Below are 20,300 nucleotides of genomic sequence, written 5' to 3'. Positions count from 1 at the left end.
AAAAATAGCAGCTTTCCCCCAATTCTCAGGCTCACCTGTTCCCATGCCACTTTACATATTAAATGCATCCAATCCATCACAATTCCTCCATACTTCAGCATTTCAGATGTAATCCCATTCCCTCAAGGCGCCTTTCCTACCTTAAGACTTGTTATTACCCTATGTACCTCCCTTCTTACTACTAGCCCTTACACTTTTATCCTCTTTCTTCCATCCTCCATACCCATGCATGTAACAAATGCTGCCTCAACTTCTCTCATATTCATCAGTTCTTTAAAATACTCTTTCTATCTTCCTCTCATTTCCTCCTTTTGATTTGGTAACTCCCCTTCCTTACTTCTCACATTAACATTTCCACTCTTACATCCACATTTTTCCTTTCTCACCTACCCATACAATTTCTTATTTTCCTTAACCTTTTCACTCAACTTTCTTCCAAAATCTTCATCTACTCTTTTTTGCTTTCCTCTGTCAGTTTCTTAACATTCATCACTTACACATCTTATATTCTTCCCTCCTCCTTTGCTGAACTTTCACTGTTGCATTCCTTTCCAGCATTCTACTGTATGCCTTTTTAGTCTCTTCCACAGCATTTCAATTTTCATGTTTACTTTGCATTTCCCTTTTTATTCATATATATCATCACCTTGTATCCAACTAATGATTTACAACTTTTAACAATCTTCCTTTAAACATTCTAAACACTTTATTCACATATGACTACACCCCAACATTTATTACACTTCCATTTACACTTAAGACAATTCAAATTCCATTTACAGTTACTGTAAAAGGTGAGGGATTTAGAAAACTCTTCTGCTATGTCAACTAAGCGAGGGACTGCTACAACTGCAGATGCTAACTACAGCATTAATTATCACAAAACTTTATTTATGCTGGTCTTCATACAAATAGCAGTGAGACATTGACAATGTTCTTGTTACAAAAAATTATCTTAAAATCTACTGAAAACACCTCAAAAAGTAAGTTGCTGGATCATGTTTCTTACAATTGGTTACCTTTAATTTGTACAAATATTCATACACCAGTGGTTTTCATTAATAATGATATACAGCAGATTTATGCAAATTCTACAGATGTGGCCCTAACATATAACAAATAACCTCCCAGCCATACATTTTTCATTCATTGTTGATATATCATCAGATAGTTTTCAAAAAATTATATAATCAAATTGATATTAAGAACTGGTAGCCCAGAATTTTGAAGTTTAGTAATCATTGCCATACTATGCATCTGTGTGGATATGTAAGCAGTTATTAAACATGAATAATCAATTGATAAGAATTCAACCGGCAAGTAATCTTAACTTGCTTTTGAGTTGGAATGCTTTCTTTTATCCGAGAACTTATCAGTTAAAGTTATTTCCTATTTGTGAAAGCAACACAGAACTAGCACATGATATGAGGATATGACAGTCTAATTTATGTTTTAATCCCTTCCTTTACAAATATGTAATAAATGTCAATGTCTAGATTGGCTTGATCTTAAAGTGAAGACCAATCAATGAAAACACAAGACACTTGAGATCTTGTACCAAGTAGTAGAAGCATCGAAGTCCATCTGGGTCCCTGATGATAAAATTAATGTTAATAAATACATCCCTGTTAATGTTAATAAATATATCCCTGGGGATAGGGGAGAAAGAATACTTCCCACGCATTCCCCGCGTGTCATAGAAGGCGACTAAAGGGGACAGGAGCAGGGGGGGCTAGAAACCTTCCCCTCCTTGTATTTCAAATTTCTAAAAAAGAGAAACAGGAGTCACGCAGGGAGTGATCATCCTCCTCGAAGGCTCAGATTGGGGTGTCTAGATGTGTGTGGATGTAACCAAGATGAGAAAAAAAGGGGAGATAGGTAGTATGTTTGAGGAAAGAAACCTGGATGTTTTGGCTCTGTGAAACGAAGCTCAAGGGTTAAGGGGAAGAGTGGTTTGGGAATGTTTTGGGAGTAAAGTCAGGGGTTGGTGAGAGAACAAGAGCAAAGCAAGGAGTAGCACTACTCCTGAAACAGGAGTTGTGGGAGTGTGTGATAGAGTGTAAGAAAGTAAACTCTAGATTGATATGGGTAAAACTGAAAGTGGATGGAGAGAGAGGGGTGGTATTGGTGCCCATGCACCATGGCATGAGAAGAAGATCATGAGAGGCAAGTGTTTTGGGAGCAGCTGAGTGAGTGTGTTAGCAGTTTTGATGAACGAGACCGGGTTATAGTGATGGGGGATTTGAATGCAAAGGTGAGCAATGTGGCAGTTGAGGGAATAATTGGTGTACATGGGGAATTCAGTGATGTAAATAGAAATAGTGAAGAGCTTCTAAATTTGTGTGCTGAAAAAGGACTGGTGATTGGTAATACTTGGTTTAAAAATAGAGATGTATATAAGTATATGTATGTAAGTAGGAGAGATGGCCAGAGAGCGTTATTGGATTATGTGTTAATTGATAGATGCGTGAAAGAGAGACTTTTGGATGTTAATGTGCTGAGAGGTGCAACTGGAGCGATGTCTGATCATTATCTTGTAGAGGCAAAGGTGAAGATTTGCAGAGGTTTTCAGGAAAGAAGAGAAAATGTTGGGGTAAAGAGAGTGGTGAGAGTAAGTGAGCTTGGGAAGGAGACTTGTGTGAGGAAGTACCAGGAAAGACTTGAGTGCAGAATGGAAATAGGTGAGAGCAAAGGACGTAAGGGGAGTGGGGGAGGCATGGGATGTATTTAGGGAAGCAGTGATGGCTTGCACAAAAGATGCTTGTGGCATGAGAAGCGTGGGAGATGTGTGGATTAAAAAGGGTAGTGAGTGGAGGGATGAAGAAGTAAGATTATTAGTGAAAGAGAAGAGAGAGGCACTTGGACAATTTTTAAAGGGAAACAGTGCAAATGACTGGGAGATGTATAAAAAAAGAGGTAAGAGGTCAAGAGAAAGGTGCAAGTGGTGAAAAAGTGGGCAAAAGAGAGTTGGGGTGAGAGAGTATCATTAAATTTTAGGGAGAGGAAAAAGATATTTTGGAAGGAGGTAAAGTGTATAAGACAAGAGAACAAATGGGAACATCGGTGAAGGAGGCTAATGGAGGGGTAATAACAAGTAGTGGTGATGTGAGAAGGATATGGAGTGAGTATTTTGAAAGTTTGTTGAATGTGTTAGATGATAGATTGGCAGATATAGGGTGTTCTGGCCGAGGTGGTGTGCAAAGTGAGAGGGTCAGGGAGAAAGGTTTGGTAAACAGAAAAGAGGTAGTGAAAGCTTTGCGGAAGATGAAAGCCAGCAAGGCAACAGGTTTGGATGGTATTGCAGTGGAATTAATTAAAAAAGGGGGTGACTGTGTTGTTGACTGGTTGTTGAGGATATTCAATTTATGTATGGCTTATGGTGAAGTGCCTGAGGATTGGTGGAATGCATGCATAGAGCCATTGTTCAAAGGCAAAGGGGATAAAGGTGGGTTTTCAAATTACAAAGATATGAATTTGTTGAGTATTCTTGGGAAATTATATGGGAGGGTATTGATTGAGAGGGTGAAGGCATGTACTGAGCATCAGATTGGGGAAGAGCAGTGTGGTTTCAGAAGTGGCAGAGGATGTGTGGATTACGTGTTTGCTTTGAAGAATTTATGTGAGAAATACTTAGAAAAACAAATGGATTTATATGTGGCATTTATGGATCTGGAGAAGGCATATGGTAGAGCTGATAGAGATGATCTGTGGAAGGTATTAAGAATATATGGTGTGGGAGGCAAGTTGCTAGAAGCAGTGAATTTTTTTTATCAAGGATGATGTAAGGCATGTGTACGAGTAGGAAGAGAGGAAAGTGAATGGTTCCCAGTGAATGTCAGTTTGCGGCAGGGGTGCGTGAGGTCTCCATGGTTGTTTAATTTGTTTATGGATGGGGTTATTAGGGAGGTGAATGTAAGAGTTTTGGAAAGAGGGGCAAGTATGCAGTCTGTTGTGGATGAGAGGGCTTGGGAAGTGAGTCAGTTGTTGTTCGCTGATACAATGCTGGTGGCTGATTCAGGTGAGAGACTGCAAAAGCTGGTGACTTTGCTTAGTAAAGTGTGTGAAAGAAGAAAGCTGAGAGTAAATATGAATAAGAGCAAGGTTATTAGGTACAGTAGGGTTGACGGACAAGTCAATTAGGAGGTAAGTTGAATGGAGAAAAAGCTGGAGGAAGTGAAGTGTTTTAGACATCTGGGAGTGGATTTGGCAGTGGATGGAACCATGGAAGCGGAAGTGAGTCGAAGGTCCGGGGAGCATTGAAAATGTGTGGAAGGCGAGAACATTATCTCGGAAAGCAAAAATGGGTATGTTTGAAGGAATAGTGGTCCCAACGTTATGAGGTTGCGAGGTGTGGGCTATAGATAGGGTTGTGCGGAGGAGGGTAGATGTGTTGGAAATGAGATGTTTGAGGACAATATGTGGTGTGAGGTGGTTTGATTCAGTAAATAATGAGAGGGTAAGAGAGATGTGTGGTAATAAAAAGAGTGTGGTGGAGAGAGCAGAAGAGGGTGTGTTGAAATGGTTTGGTCACATGGAGAGAAAGAGAGAGGAAAGATTGAGAAAGAGGATATATGTGTCAGAGGTGGAGGGAACGAGAAGTGGGAGACCAAACTGGAGGTGGAGGGATTGGGTGAAAAATATTTTGAGCAATTGGGGCCTGAACATGCAGGAGAGTGAAAGGCGTGCAAGGAATAGAGAGAATTGGAACAAAGTGGTATACTGGGGTCAATGTGCTGTCAATGGATTGAACCAGGGCATGTGAAGCATCTGAGGTAAACTATGGAAAGTTTTGTGGGGCCTGGATGTGGAAAGGGAGATGTGGTTTCAGAGCATTATACATGACAGCTAGCGAATGAAGTGTGAATGAATGTGGCCTTTGTTGTCTTTTCCTAACGCTACATCGTGTGCATGTGGGGGAGGAAGGTGTCATTTCATGTATGGTGGGGTGCTGAGGGGAATCAATAAAGGCAGCAAGTATGAATTATGTACGTGTGTATATATGTATGTCTGTATATGTATATATATGTATACGTTGAAATGTGGCAGCGGATGCAACCACGGAAGCAGAAGTGAATTATAGGGTGGGAGAGGGGGCGAAAGTTCTGGGAGCGTTGAAGAATGTGTGGAAGTCGAGAACATTATCTTGGAAAGCAAAAATGGGTATGTTTGAAGGATTAGTGGTTCCTACAATGTTATATGGTTGTAAGGCGTGGGCTATTGATAGAGTTGTGTGGAGGAGGGTGGATGTGCTGGAAATGAGATGTTTGAGGACAATATGTGGTGTGAGGTGGTTTGATCGAGTAAGTAATAATAGGGTAAGAGAGATGTGTGGTAATAAAAAGTGTGGTTGAGAGAGCAGAAGAGGGTTTTTGAAATGGTTTGGTCACATGGAGAGAATAAGTGAGGAAAGATTGACCAAGAGGATATATGTGTCAGAGGTTGAGGGAACGAGAAGTGGGAGACCAAATTGGAGGTGGAAAGATGGAGTGAAAAAGATTTTGAGTGATCGGGGCCTGAACATGCAGTAGGGTGAAAGGCGTGCAAGGAATAGAATGAATTGGAACGATGTGGTATACTGGGGTCGACATGCTGTCGATGGATTGAACCAGGGCATGTGGAGCATCTGGGGTAAATGATAGAAAGTTCTGTGGGGCCTGGATGTGGAAAGGGAGCTGTGGTTTCAGTGCATTATACATGACAGCTAGAGAATGAGTGTGAACGAATGTGGCCTTTGTTGTCTTTTCCTAGCGCTACCTCACGCACATTTGGGGGGAGTGGGTTGTTATTTCGTGTGTGGCGGGGTGGCGATGGGAATGAATAAAGGCAGACAGTATGAATTATGTACATGTGTATATATGTATATGTCTGTGTGTGAATATATATGTATACGTTGAAATGTATAGGTATGTATATTTGTGTGCGTGGACGTGTATGTATATACATGTGTATGTGGGTGGGTTGGGCCATTCTTTCATCTGTTTCCTTGTGCTACCTCGCTAACGCGGGAGACAGCGACAAAGCAAAATAATAATAACATTGAAATGTATAGGTATGTATATGTGTGTGTGTGGATGTGTATGTGGATATGTATATACATGTATATGTGGGTGGGTTAGGCCATTCTTTCGTCTGTTTCCTTGTGCTACCACGCTAACGTGGATGACAGCGACAAAATATAATTGAATAAAAATATAAAATAAATATATACATTAATAAAACCGTACTTTCTAGTACTTTGACCAAATTCATTAATCATGGTTGTAAAAGTCATGTGGCAGTGATGAAAATTAAAATGACTGGAAAGAATTACAATGATAACCAGAAAAAGATGAAATAAAATATGCTCATTATCATAAAAGCATATTCAAAGTTACTTTATACAAAATTCAAATCTTTTTCACTTAGCTTTTTCACTCAGCATTTTTTATTTCATTTTTTGTACATCAAGCCACTGCTGTGTGAACAACCCAAAGGAAAAAACTAAAATTTTCTTGTCATATTCTATTCATGCTCAACTTCCTCCATGACAGTCATGTACTGTTAAAACTTCAGAAAATACAAAGAAATAGAAATAAAAGAATTTCATCAAACATGAGGTAATCTGGAATTGTAATATGAGTAAATGAAAGGATCAGGTCAGCAAGCATATATCTATTACCAATAACTCCAATCCCATAGGGCGGATGGGTACAAACAGCCTCTGAAGTTGCTCATAACCATTCTCAAACATCATCCACGTAAGCAAAGAAGCATAGACTTTTACACTCATGAAAATGCTTTAGAATTTTTCACTTTCAATGCAGAAATACTTTGTCAAGTGAGACAACATCTCTATTCACATCAAAGCTACAGACATTACAATTCCATTGCATTTGATCTCCAGACATTCCTTTGGCATCTCTCCCTGATATATCCGAAGGTCTAACAAATTCTCCCACTGCATCTATCACTTTCTTTTACAGTCTCTCTCCAACTTATATCTCTGATTGTATTACTATATATCTTCTTGACCAATCTATCATCTGCCATATATTCTACATAGCCATACAATCTTAAGATCTAACCATTTAGCTCCTAATAATTCCTTCACTCATAATATCCCTTTTGCATCTTCATTCTATCTTATCCTTTTAATTCCAAATATACTAAGCAAGTTATTCATATCTACCACAAACATCTTTTACCTGTCCTGATTCATATGAACTCAGGTTTCAGATCCATTCAGGAGTAGGAACAAGCTTCTCACACACTCTTTGACTGCACTGCATTCTTTTATTTTACCATATTCACTAGAGCTTTCACTACACCTATAATTTTTCTCCCATTTATCTCTCACCTTCAGCTTTCACACCAAAATCCATAGTGAATTTATCTTGTATACATTTGAACTTGTCCACAATTTTATGATTTTCACCAGGTATACTGACATTAACCCATGAATGCCCATAACTTTCAAAATATGATACCTTCTTTCCATTCAATCTATCCATATCTTTATTTCTATTATCCAATTTTATTACTTTATTACCCATATCTTTATTTATTTCTTCATTCCATTTAGTAATACCATATGCTCCTCTCAAATAGCTTATTTCCACAGCCTGCATTCTTGACCTCTGTGACTCATTCCATGTCCACATTTTGATTGCAAAGGGTACGGTCAGGAGGACTATGCTGTCCCATAATCCTTTCTTCACTTTTATCGTTAACACCTGTACCCTTCATGATAAAACATTCAACTCGACTATCATATGCTTTCTCTACATCCGTAAGAAGGTTATTCAATAAGTTAAATTTCCAAAAATCTCTTCTATCAAATAATGAATTATATCAAATGATTCTTACATAGGGTAAGAGAGATGTGTGGTAATAAAAAGAGTGTGGTTGAGAGAGCAGAAGAGGGTGTTTGGAAATGGTTTGTTCACATGAAGAGAATGAGTGAGGAAAGATTGACCCCAAGAGGATATATGTGTCAGAGGTGGAGGGAACGAGAAGTGGAAGACCAAATTGGAGGTGGAAAGATGGAGTGAAAAAGATTTTGAGAGATCAGGGCCTGAACATGCAGGAGGGTGAAAGGCGGGCAAGAAATAGAGTGAATTGGAACGATGTGGTATACTGGGGTCGTGTGCTGTCAATGGATTGAACCAGGGCATGTGAAGCATCTGGGGTAAACCATGGAAAGTTCTGTGGGGCCTGGATTTGGAAAGGGAGCTGTGGTTTTGGTGCATTATACATGAGAGCTAGAGACTGAGTGTGAACGAATGTGGCCTTTGTTGTCTTTTCCTAGTGCTACCTCGTGCACATACGGGGGAAGGGGTTGTTATTTCATGTGTGGCAGGGTGGCGATGGGAATGACTAAAGGCAGACAGTATGAATTATGTACATGTGTATATATGTATTTGTCTGTGTGAGTATATATATGTATATGTTGAGATGTATAGGTATGTATATTTGTGTTTGTGGACGTGTATATATATTCATATGTATGTGGGTGGGTTGGGCCATTCTTTTGTCTGTTTCCTTGCGCTACCTCGCTAACGCAGGAGACAGCAACAAAATAAAATAATAAATGAATGATTCTTACATAAGTAAAGAATTCTGCCAGTTCTATTAAGATTACACCAGATAAGTATTCAAATGAGTAAATACAAAAGTATTCAATTCTTTCTTACTTGGAGTTATTAACATCAACCAATGATCCAATCTTGGAGGTTGTAAATGAAATGTGTTCATCACCAATTACAATCTCCAGTTCTTGACGCCCAACACGATCTGGCTGTGGCCAGAGAGCGTCATCTTCTTGCATTATTTCTGAATCATCAATTATTCTCTTCAACTCTTCCATCACACATCGATGGCTATAGGCCTGTGGGCAGCAATGATCACTAATTGAAATACAAAGGTTTAATGAAAGCTATTTCCTATAAACACATAGATACACTGAGTGAGTGAGTTGTTTCAGGGTAGATTCTGTGTAGCCTTTCATGAGGACTGTGATTGGTATATGAAGCAAATTTCCACGTAGTTTCATTATTAAGTGTGTTATATGGAAGCATAGATGATGGTTTGTGTAAGAAGTGCTTTGCTGAAACAAAAGAGTCCAGTCTGATGTTTGCTCTCCAAATGATTAGTTTGGTGATGATTTTGTTTAATCTGGATATATGATTGTTTTGAAGGAATGTACAGAGCATCATACTGGGGAAGAGCAGTGTGGTTTCAGAAGTGGTTGAGGATGTGATCCATGTGGATCAGGTGTTTGCTTTGAAATAAAGCAAAATGTATGTGAGAAATACTTAGAAAAACAAATGGATCTGAATGTAGCAGTTATGGATCTGGAGAGGGCAAATGATAGAGTTGATAAAGATGCTCTGTGGAAGGTATTAAGAGTATATGGTGTGGGAGGCAAGGTGATAGAAGCAGTGAAAAGTTTTTATTGAGGATGTAAGGCATGTGTACGAGTAGGAAGAGAGGAAAGTGAGTTGTTCTCAGTGAATGTCAGTTTGCAGCAAGGGTGTATGAGGTCTCCATGGTTGTTTAATTTGTTTATGGATGGGGTTGTTCCCTAGGGAGGTGAATGCAAGAGTTTTGAAGAGGAGGCAAGTATGAGTTCTGTTGTGAATGAGAGGGCTTGAGAAGTGAGTCAGTTGTTGTTCGGTGATGATACGGCGCTGGTGGCTGATTCAGGTGAGAAACTGCAGAAGCTGGTGACTGAGTTTGGTAAAGTAAGTGAAACAGGAAAGCTGAGAGTAAATGTGAATAAGAGCAAGGTTATTAGGTACAGTAGGGTTGAGGGACGAGTCAAATGGGAAGTACAATTGAATGGAGAAAAACTGGCAGAAGTGAAGTGTTTTAGATATCTGGGAGTGGATTTGGCAGCAGACGGAACCAAGGAAGCGGAAGCAAGTCACAGGGTGGGGGAGGGGGCGAAAGTTCTGGGAGCGTTGAAAAATGTGTGGAAGGCGAGAATATCATCTCGGAAAGCAAAAATGGGTATGTTTGAAGGAATAGTGGTTCCAACAATGTTATATGGTTGCGAGGCTTGGGCTATAGATAGGGTTGTGCGGAGGAGGATGGATGTGTTGGAAATGAGATGTTTGAGGACAATATGTGGTTTGATCGAGTAAGTAATGAGAGGGTAAGAAAGATGTGTGGTAATAAAAAGTGTGTGGTTGAGAGAGCTGAAGAGGGTATATTGAAATGTTTTGGTCACATGGAGAGAATGAGTGAGGAAAGATTGACAAAGAAGATATATGTGTCAGAGGAGGAGGGAACAAGAAGTGAGAGACCAAATTGGTGGTGGAAGGATGGAGTGAAAAAGATTTTGAGCGATCAGGGTCTGAACATGCAGGAGGGTGAAAGGCAGGCAAGGAATAGAGCGAATTGGAACGATGTGGTATACCGGGGTCAACGTGCTGTCAAAGCAAACACCTGATCCACACATCCTCTACCACTTCTGAAACCACACTGCTCTTCCCCAATCTGATGCTCTGTACATGCCTCACCCTCTCAATCAATACCCTCCCATATAATTTCCCAGGAATACTCAACAAACTTATACCTCTGTAATTTGAGCACTCACTCTTATCCCCTTTGCCTTTGTACAATGGCACTATGCAAGCATTCCGCCAATCCTCAGGCACCTCACCATGAATCATACATACATTAAATAACCTTACAAACCAGTCAACAATACAGTCATCCCCTTTTTTAATAAATTCCACTGCAATACCATCCAAACCTGCTGCCTTGCCGGCTTTCATCTTCCGCAAAGCTTTTACTACCTCTTCTCTGTTTACCAAATCATTTTCCCTAACCCTATCACTTTGCACACCACCTCGACTAAAACACCCTATATCTGCCACTCTATCATCAAACACATTCAACAAACCTTCAAAATACTCACTCCATCTCCTTATCACCACTACTTGTTATCACCTCCCCATTAGCCCCCTTCACTAAAGTTCCCATTTGCTCCCTTGTCTTACGCACTTTATTTACCTCCTTCCAGAACATCTTTTTATTCTCCCTAAAATTTAATGATACTCTCTCACCCCAACTCTCATTTGCCCTCTTTTTCACCTCTTGCACCTTTCTCTTCACCTCCTGCCTCTTTCTTTTATGCATCTCCCACTCATTTGCATTTTTATATATATATATCTTTTTTCTTTCAAACTATTCGCCATTTCCCGCATTAGCGAGGTAGCGTTAAGAACAGAGGACTGGGCCTTGAGGGAATACCCTCACCTGGCCCAATTCTCTGTTCCTTCTTTTGGAAAATTAAAAAAAAAAACGAGAGGGGAGGCTTTCCAGCCCCCCGCTCCCTCCCCTTTTAGTCGCCTTCTACGACACGCAGGGAATACGTGGGAAGTATTCTTTCTCCCCTATCCCCAGGGATAATATATATATATATATATATATATATATATATATATATATATATATATATATATATATATATATATATATCCCTGGGGATAGGGGAGAAAGAATACTTCCCACGTATTCCCTGCGTGTCGTAGAAGGCGACTAAAAGGGAAGGGAGCGGGGGGCTGGAAATCCTCCCCTCTCGTTTTTTTTTTTTATTTTTTTTTTCCAAAAGAAGGAACAGAGAAGGGGGCCAGGTGAGGATATTCCCTCAAAGGCCCAGACCTCTGTTCTTAGCGCTACCTCGCTAATGCGGGAAATGACGAATAGTATGAAAAAAAAAAAAAAAAAAAAATATATATATATATATATATATATATATATATATATATATATATATATATATATATATATATATATTTTTATATATATATATATATATATATATATATATATATATATATATATATATATATATATATATATATATATATATATTTGCGTGTGTGGACGTATGTATATACATGTGTATGGGGGTGGGCTGGGCCATTTCTTTCGTCTGTTTCCTTGCGCTACCTCGCAAACGCAAGGAAACAGACGAAAGAAATGGCCCAGCCCACCCCCATACACATGTATATACATACGTCCACACACACAAATATACATACCTACACAGCTTTCCATGGTTTACCCCAGACGTCTCACATGCCTTGATTCAATCCACTGACAGCACGTCAACCCAGGTATACCACATCGCTCCAATTCACTCTATTCCTTGCCCTCCTTTCACCCTCCTGCATGTTCAGGCCCCGATCACACAAAATCTTTTTCACTCCATCTTTCCACCTCCAATTTGGTCTCCCTCTTCTCCTCGTTCCCTCCACCTCCGACACATATATTCTCTTGGTCAATCATTCCTCACTCATTCTCTCCATGTGCCCGAACCATTTCAAAACACCCTCTTCTGCTCTCTCAACCACGCTCTTTTTATTTCCACACATCTCTCTTACGCTTACGTTACTTACTCGATCAAACCACCTCACACCACATATTGTCCTCAAACATCTCATTTCCAGCACATCCATCCTCCTGCGCACATCTCTATCCATAGCCCACGTCTCGCAACCATACAACATTGTTGGAACCACTATTCCTTCAAACATACCCATTTTTGCTTTCCGAGATAATGTTCTCGACTTCCACACATTCTTCAAGGCTCCCAGAATTTTCACCCCCTCCCACACCCTATGATCCACTTCCGCTTCCATGGTTCCATCCACTGCCAGATCCACTCCCAGATATCTAAAACACTTCACTTCCTCCAGTTTTTCTCCATTCAAACTCACCTCCCAATTGACTTGACCCTCAACCCTACTGTACCTAATAACCTTGCTCTTATTCACATTTACTCTTAACTTTCTTCTTTCAAACACTTTACCAAACTCAGTCACCAGCTTCTGCAGTTTCTCACATGAATCAGCCACCAGCACTGTATCATCAGCGAACAACAACTGACTCACTTCCCAAGCTCTCTCATCCCCAACAGACTTCATACTTGCCCCTCTTTCCTCTTGCATTCACCTCCCTAACAACCCCATCCATAAACAAATTAAACAACCATGGAGACATCACACACCCCTGCCGCAAACCTACATTCACTGAGAACCAATCACTTTCCTCTCTTCCTACACGTACACATGCCTTACATCCTTGATAAAAACTTTTCACTGCTTCTAACAACTTGCCTCCCACACCATATATTCTTAATACCTTCCACAGAGCATCTCTATCAACTCTATCATATGCCTTCTCCAGATCCATAAATGCTACATACAAATCCATTTGCTTTTCTAAGTATTTCTCACATACATTCTTCAAAGCAAACACCTGATCCACACATCCTCTACCACTTCTGAAACCACACTGCTCTTCCCCAATCTGATGCTCTGTACATGCCTTCACCCTCTCAATCAATATCCTCCCATATAATTTACCAGGAATACTCAACAAACTTATACCTCTGTAATTTGAGCACTCACTCTTATCCCCTTTGCCTTTGTACAATGGCACTATGCACGCATTCCGCCAATCCTCAGGCACCTCACCATGAGTCATACATACATTAAATAACCTTACAAACCAGTCAACAATACAGTCACCCCCTTTTTTAATAAATTCCACTGCAATACCATCCAAACCTGCTGCCTTGCCGGCTTTCATCTTCCGCAAAGCTTTTACTACCTCTTCTCTGTTTACCAAATCATCTTCCCTAACCCTCTCACTTTGCACACCACCTCGACCAAAACACCCTATATCTGCCACTCTATCATCAAACACATTCAACAAACCTTCAAAATACTCACTCCATCTCCTTCTCACATCACCACTACTTGTTATCACCTCCCCATTTGCGCCCTTCACTGAAGTTCCCATTTGCTCCCTTGTCTTACGCACTTTATTTACCTCCTTCCAGAACATCTTTTTATTCTCCCTAAAATTTAATGATACTCTCTCACCCCAACTCTCATTTGCCCTTTTTTTCACCTCTTGCACCTTTCTCTTGACCTCCTGTCTCTTTCTTTTATACATCTCCCACTCAATTTCATTTTTTCCCTGCAAAAATCGTCCAAATGCCTCTCTCTTCTCTTTCACTAATACTCTTACTTCTTCATCCCACCACTCACTACCCTTTCTAATCAACCCACCTCCCACTCTTCTCATGCCACAAGCATCTTTTGCGCAATCCATCAATGATTCCCTAAATACATCCCATTCCTCCCCCACTCCCCTTACTTCCATTGTTCTCACCTTTTTCCATTCTGTACTCAGTCTCTCCTGGTACTTCCTCACACAAGTCTCCTTCCCAAGCTCACTTACTCTCACCACCCTCTTCACCCCAACATTCACTCTTCTTTTCTGAAAACCCATACAAATCTTCACCTTAGCCTCCACAAGATAATGATCAGACATCCCTCCAGTTGCACCTCTCAGCACATTAACATCCAAAAGTCTCTCTTTCACGCGCCTGTCAATTAACACGTAATCCAATAACACTCTCTGGCCATCTCTCCTACTTACATAAGTATACTTATGTATATCTCGCTTTTTAAACCAGGTATTCCCAATCATCAGTCCTTTTTCAGCACATAAATCTACAAGCTCTTCACCATTTCCATTTACAACACTGAACACCCCATGTATACCAATTATTCCCTCAACTGCCACATTACTCACCTTTGCATTCAAATATATATATATTTTTTTCAAACTATTCACCATTTCCTGCGTTAGCGAGGTAGCGTTAAGAACAGAGGACTGGGCCTTTTTTGGAATATCCTCACCTGGCCCCCTCTGTTCCTTCTTTTGGAAAATTAGAAAAAAAAAAAAAACGAGAGGGGAGGATTTCCAGCCCCCCGCTCCCTCCCCTTTTAGTCGCCATCTACGACACGTAGGGAATACGTGGGAAGTATTCTTAATCCCAGGGATAATATATATATATTTATTTATTTATTTATTATACTTTGTCGCTGTCTCCCGCGTTTGCGAGGTAGCGCAAGGAAACAGACGAAAGATATGGCCTAACCCACCCCCATACACATGTATATACATATGTCCACACACGCAAATATACATACCTACACAGCTTTCCATGGTTTACCCCAGACGCTTCACATGCCTTGATTCAATCCACTGACAGCACGTCAACCCCGGTATACCACATCGCTCCAATTCACTCTATTCCTTGCCCTCCTTTCACCCTCCTGCATGTTCAGGCCCCGATCACACAAAATCTTTTTCACTCCATCTTTCCACCTCCAATTTGGTCTCCCTCTTCTCCTTGTTCCCTCCACCTCCGACACATATATTCTCTTGGTCAATCTTTCCTCACTCATCCTCTCCATGTGCCCAAACCACTTCAAAACACCCTCTTCTGCTCTCTCAACCACGCTCTTTTTATTTCCACACATCTCTCTTACCCTTACGTTACTCACTCGATCAAACCACCTCACACCACACATTGTCCTCAAACATCTCATTTCCAGCACATCCATCCTCCTGCGCACAACTCTATCCATAGCCCACGCCTCGTAACCATACAACATTGTTGGAACCACTATTCCTTCATACATACCCATTTTTGCTTTCCGAGATAATGTTCTCGACTTCCACACATTCTTCAAGGCCCCCAGAATTTTCGCCCCCTCCCCCACCCTATGATCCACTTCCGCTTCCATGGTTCCATCCGCTGCCAGATCCACTCCCAGATATCTATATATATATATTTTTTTTTTTTTATACTTTGTCGCTGTCTCCCGCGTTTGCGAGGTAGCGCAAGGAAACAGACGAAAGAAATTCCCCAACCCCCCCCATACACATGTACATACACACGTCCACACACGCAAATATACATACCTACACAGCTTTCCATGGTTTACCCCGGACGCTTCACATGCCTTGATTCAATCCACTGACAGCACGTCAACCCCTGTATACCACATCGCTCCAATTCACTCTATTCCTTGCCCTCCTTTCACCCTCCTGCATGTTCAGGCCCCGATCACACAAAATCTTTTTCACTCCATCTTTCCACCTCCAATTTGGTCTCCCTCTTCTCCTCGTTCCCTCCACCTCCGACACATATATCCTCTTGGTCAATCTTACCTCACTCATTCTCTCCATGTGCCCAAACCATTTTAAAACACCCTCTTCTGCTCTCTCAACCACGCTCTTTTTATTTCCACACATCTCTCTTACCCTTACGTTACTTACTCGATCAAACCACCTCACACCACACATTGTCCTCAAACATCTCATTTCCAGCACATCCATCCTCCTGCGCACAACTCTATCCATAGCCCACGCCTCGCAACCATACAACATTGTTGGAACTACTATTCCTTCAAACATACCCATTTTTGCTTTCCGGGATAATGTTCTCGACTTCCACACATTTTTCAAGGCTCCCAAAATTTTCGCCCCCTCCCCCACCCTATGATCCACTTCCGCTTCCATGGTTCCATCCGCTGACAGATCCACTCCCAGATATCTAAAACACTTCACTTCCTCCAGTTTTTCACCATTCAAACTCACCTCCCAATTGACTTGACCCTCAACCCTACTGTACCTAATAACCTTGCTCTTATTCACATTTACTCTTAACTTTCTTCTTCCACACACTTTACCAAACTCCGTCACCAGCTTCTGCAGTTTCTCACATGAATCCGCCACCAGCGCTGTATCATCAGCGAACAACAACTGACTCACTTCCCAAGCTCTCTCATCCCCAACAGACTTCATACTTGCCCCTCTTTCCAAGACTCTTGCATTTACCTCCCTAACAACCCCATCCATAAACAAATTAAACAACCATGGAGACATCACACACCCCTGCCGCAAACCTACATTCACTGAGAACCAATCACTTTCCTCTCTTCCTACACGTACACATGCCTTACATCCTCGATAAAAACTTTTCACTGCTTCTAACAACTTGCCTCCCACACCATATATTCTTAATACCTTCCACAGAGCATCTCTATCAACTCTATCATATGCCTTCTCCAGATCCATAAATGCTACATACAAATCCATATATATATATATATATATATATATATATATATATATATATATATATATATATATATATATATATATATATCTTTTCTTTCTTTCAAACTATTCGCCATTTCCCGCGTTAGCAAGGTAGCGTTAAGAACAGAGGACTGGGCCTCTGAGGGAATATCCTCACCTGGCCTCGTTCTCTGTTCCTTCCTTTGGAAAATTAAAAAAAAAAGAAACGAGAGGGGAGGATTTCCAGCCCCCCGCTCCCTCCCCTTTTAGTCGCCTTCTACGACACGCATGGAATACGTGGGAAGTATTCTTTCTCCCCTATCCCCATATATATATATATATATATGCTTTTGCTTTGCTTTGTCGCTGTCCCCCACGTTTGCGAGGCAGGGCAAGGAAACATATGTGTGTGTGTGTGTGTGTCTGTGTGTAAATTTGTTACTGGACTCTACCTACTTGAGATGACTTCAAAAGTGAAATACCACCATTAGCGAGGCTCTCATTGTCATTTGATGAAAGAGAGTGCAGTCTTGTAAAGAAAAAATCCCTAAAGAAGTCCACCCTGTCCCTACAACTAAATGTTGCACAGCCTCAGAGGTGTAGGAGTCCATGGGTGGGAGTCCTGGGGTTATAGCCTCAGGACACACTTGTGAAAGGTTTACTGGGGTTAAGTAATAATAAGTGCATTTTTTTAAACATTAAGTAACCACTTACCTCTTTACGAATCATGACATCATTCTTGTAATTTGAGTTGTTTGCATATCGTAGTTTCCCTGAAAAAATAAGGTCAAGAATTAGCAATGTACAGGAACTATAAGCTCCTATTGTATCTTGGTAAGATCTGTACCTAGCTGACAAGGCCAATAGTTTATTATCCATAAATTACATAATTAAGTACTCAGACTCACTAATTAAGCACTAATTGATGTAGCATCTGCCACAGCTGTAACTTCACCCCTTCATGTTATGTGGGTAACTAAGATTCTTTCCCAGTGCTAATTGCAGTTTTTTGTGATATACCCATAAAGCATGCCTTTCCTTTCAAATGACAGTGGGAGAGGACAATGTGCACAAATACAACTAAGGATCCTACAGAGTAAGAGAATGTGCTTTGTGGGTAACTAAACTTTTTAAGATAATATTTTTCCCCGTGCTAATTATAGATGCTTGTGACTGGTGAAACACACCCTTGAATTTAAATGAGGGCAGGAAGAGGCAATCCATTCAAGTACTGCTAAGGTCTCCATACCATAAAATGTAAAAGTACCACTGGGGTCATTTAGGAGTTAAAATATGATATGGTTTCTGTTACATAAGTCCATAGGAATAGTCTCATGAGGATATTCTTTCACAAAAGGACATGTAAAAATAAACATGTTTCAATCTCCCCTACTTCTACCTTCTCTGGTGAAGATGAAATGGCAAGAAAAAATAGCAAAATTTTCAGGGGGTAACAGTTTCCGAGCAAGAAAAACAAATTTTCAGTGGGTAACACTCTCCAACTTTTCAAAGGTCAAAAGCAGAAGTTTGGGCTACTATCCTGTTTCCATTCCAGCCCAAACATCATTACCCTATTTAGTCTGAAAGTTACATGGGATAGATTAGATTTTAGGTCGTTATGTGTTAAGTTTGATTGTTTCAAGTCATGTTTGGTTAAATATACCCTTCCTTATTGGACTTTTTAACACTGAGAAAGCCTGTGCGATATGCAGCAGCTGGGAGACCAAGGCATGCTACTGACACTTCCACATATATAGGAATATCGTAATTGTGCTATACATACTTTAAACATAAAAATATATACTACCTTTTAAAATATAAGTGGTAAATTACCAGATTAGCCACACAGAAAATATCTTTGGATAGTGGACATTTCCCTGTAGTTCTACATAGAGCACTATAGCTTGAAACATACCATTACAGTTCATTTTGCAATACGAGATAATGTGATACCAAGGTTATGAATACTGAAAATATGGTTAATGTAAAAGCAACGATAAAAGTAAAAAAAATTGATAGAATCTATGAAAATCTAAACGAAAATAGAAGCTGGGATTTATCCCCATGTTTAATAGCATATGCAAAATGCTCAAAATTTATCAACTTACTTCTTTACACTGAAACAAGTTCTGGATAGTAACTGATTTTCTCAGTATTGTTAGGGATAAATTTAGAGGTCTAACCAAAGAAATACACCGAAAATCACTGAAATCCAGGAGGTTTGCTATGGGGTTGGCGAAATACATACCCCTATAAAACTAAATATGACCCAGTCCATCAATGAAATATGTATACAGAGTTTACTACTTTCCCTTACAAGCCTTCATTGTACTCGAAATTTTCAAGACATTTTCCTATTTCTTAATATCGTTCAGGTACATATACCGGTGTCCAGTACTGGATGGTTTGTAAATGATACATCGTTGTTCTTCTCTTAAAAACTATCTTTCAATTATATCTGCATGATTTAGTCCATATGCTTTCTATCATTTTCCCCCAGCCACATCATATCTATGTACTTCCATGCACATAAGTAACTTACCATCTGGTCTAAATTCGAATTCCAAGAACTCATGGCCAAATTTGCCCTTGTGACCCACATAATAGCGAAGGTAAAAGTCGTTTGCGGACATGTTTCAGTACTTTCCAGAGCGGCGTCTACACTTGACACCACAAGGTAATGCTGCATCCCAGGCAGGCCAACACCACAATAAACTCTCTCACTTATAATTGGTTCAGTCGAGAACACATTCACCCACCCAATACCATCACCTGATTGGCTAAAAGAACTACTCAGATGTTGCTACTACCCGTAACTGGTATTTTTTTTTTTTTTTTTAGCCGTAACCATCACCACTTTTGCTTACAGAAATAAATTCATTATATCTACAATTAGACGTACTCGTGATAAAAGACATGAAACTTCCATATCAAATTATTTTCAGACGTCTTTTTCAGTTAATTCTGCATGTGGATAAATTTTGAATATAGAGTATACTAATCAAATCCGGTCAATATTCTCACCGGATTCTTGGGGGAGAAACAATGTCTTGTAGTCTGACAAAAGTTCCATTAGGCCTACGCTTTCCTTAATGGAATTTCAAAACTGTCTCATTGACTTTGGCTAGTTATTTGTAATATTAACATAATGAATATGCTCAATTACATCAATGTATTAAGTATCCCTGAATCTGCCAGTCTTTGTAATCATGAACTAACATGATTGGCATTTCTGAGAAGGAACATAAAAAAACAATACTTGTACTACCAATATATCGACTTTAACAATTTACTTTATTCAAGCTGGAGAAAAACTGGGATACTGCAACGAATATTTTTGTAATTGTTCACCGGAAAAGTCT

General features: G+C 40.1%; 1 protein-coding gene across 1 annotated transcript; it reads right to left on the bottom strand.

Annotated features, from left to right (window-relative positions):
- Positions 1-870: 870 nt before the first annotated feature.
- mago (mago, exon junction complex subunit) lies at positions 871-19,724 on the bottom strand. The gene is made up of 4 exons (XM_071668143.1): positions 19,481-19,724; positions 17,653-17,711; positions 8,673-8,866; positions 871-1,592 (listed from the first exon to the last, which is right to left on the bottom strand). Exons 1-4 carry the CDS (start codon positions 19,569-19,571, stop codon positions 1,493-1,495), a joined length of 444 nt encoding a protein of 147 aa, XP_071524244.1. The 5' UTR covers positions 19,572-19,724; the 3' UTR covers positions 871-1,492.
- Between the last annotated feature and the right edge of the window lie 576 nt (positions 19,725-20,300).

The sequence above is a fragment of the Panulirus ornatus genome, chromosome 12, assembly GCF_036320965.1.
Source record: "Panulirus ornatus isolate Po-2019 chromosome 12, ASM3632096v1, whole genome shotgun sequence".
NCBI classification, from domain to species: domain Eukaryota; kingdom Metazoa; phylum Arthropoda; class Malacostraca; order Decapoda; family Palinuridae; genus Panulirus; species Panulirus ornatus.
Note: the sequence above shows the minus strand (reverse complement) of the source record. Positions and strands in the feature narration are given on the sequence as shown.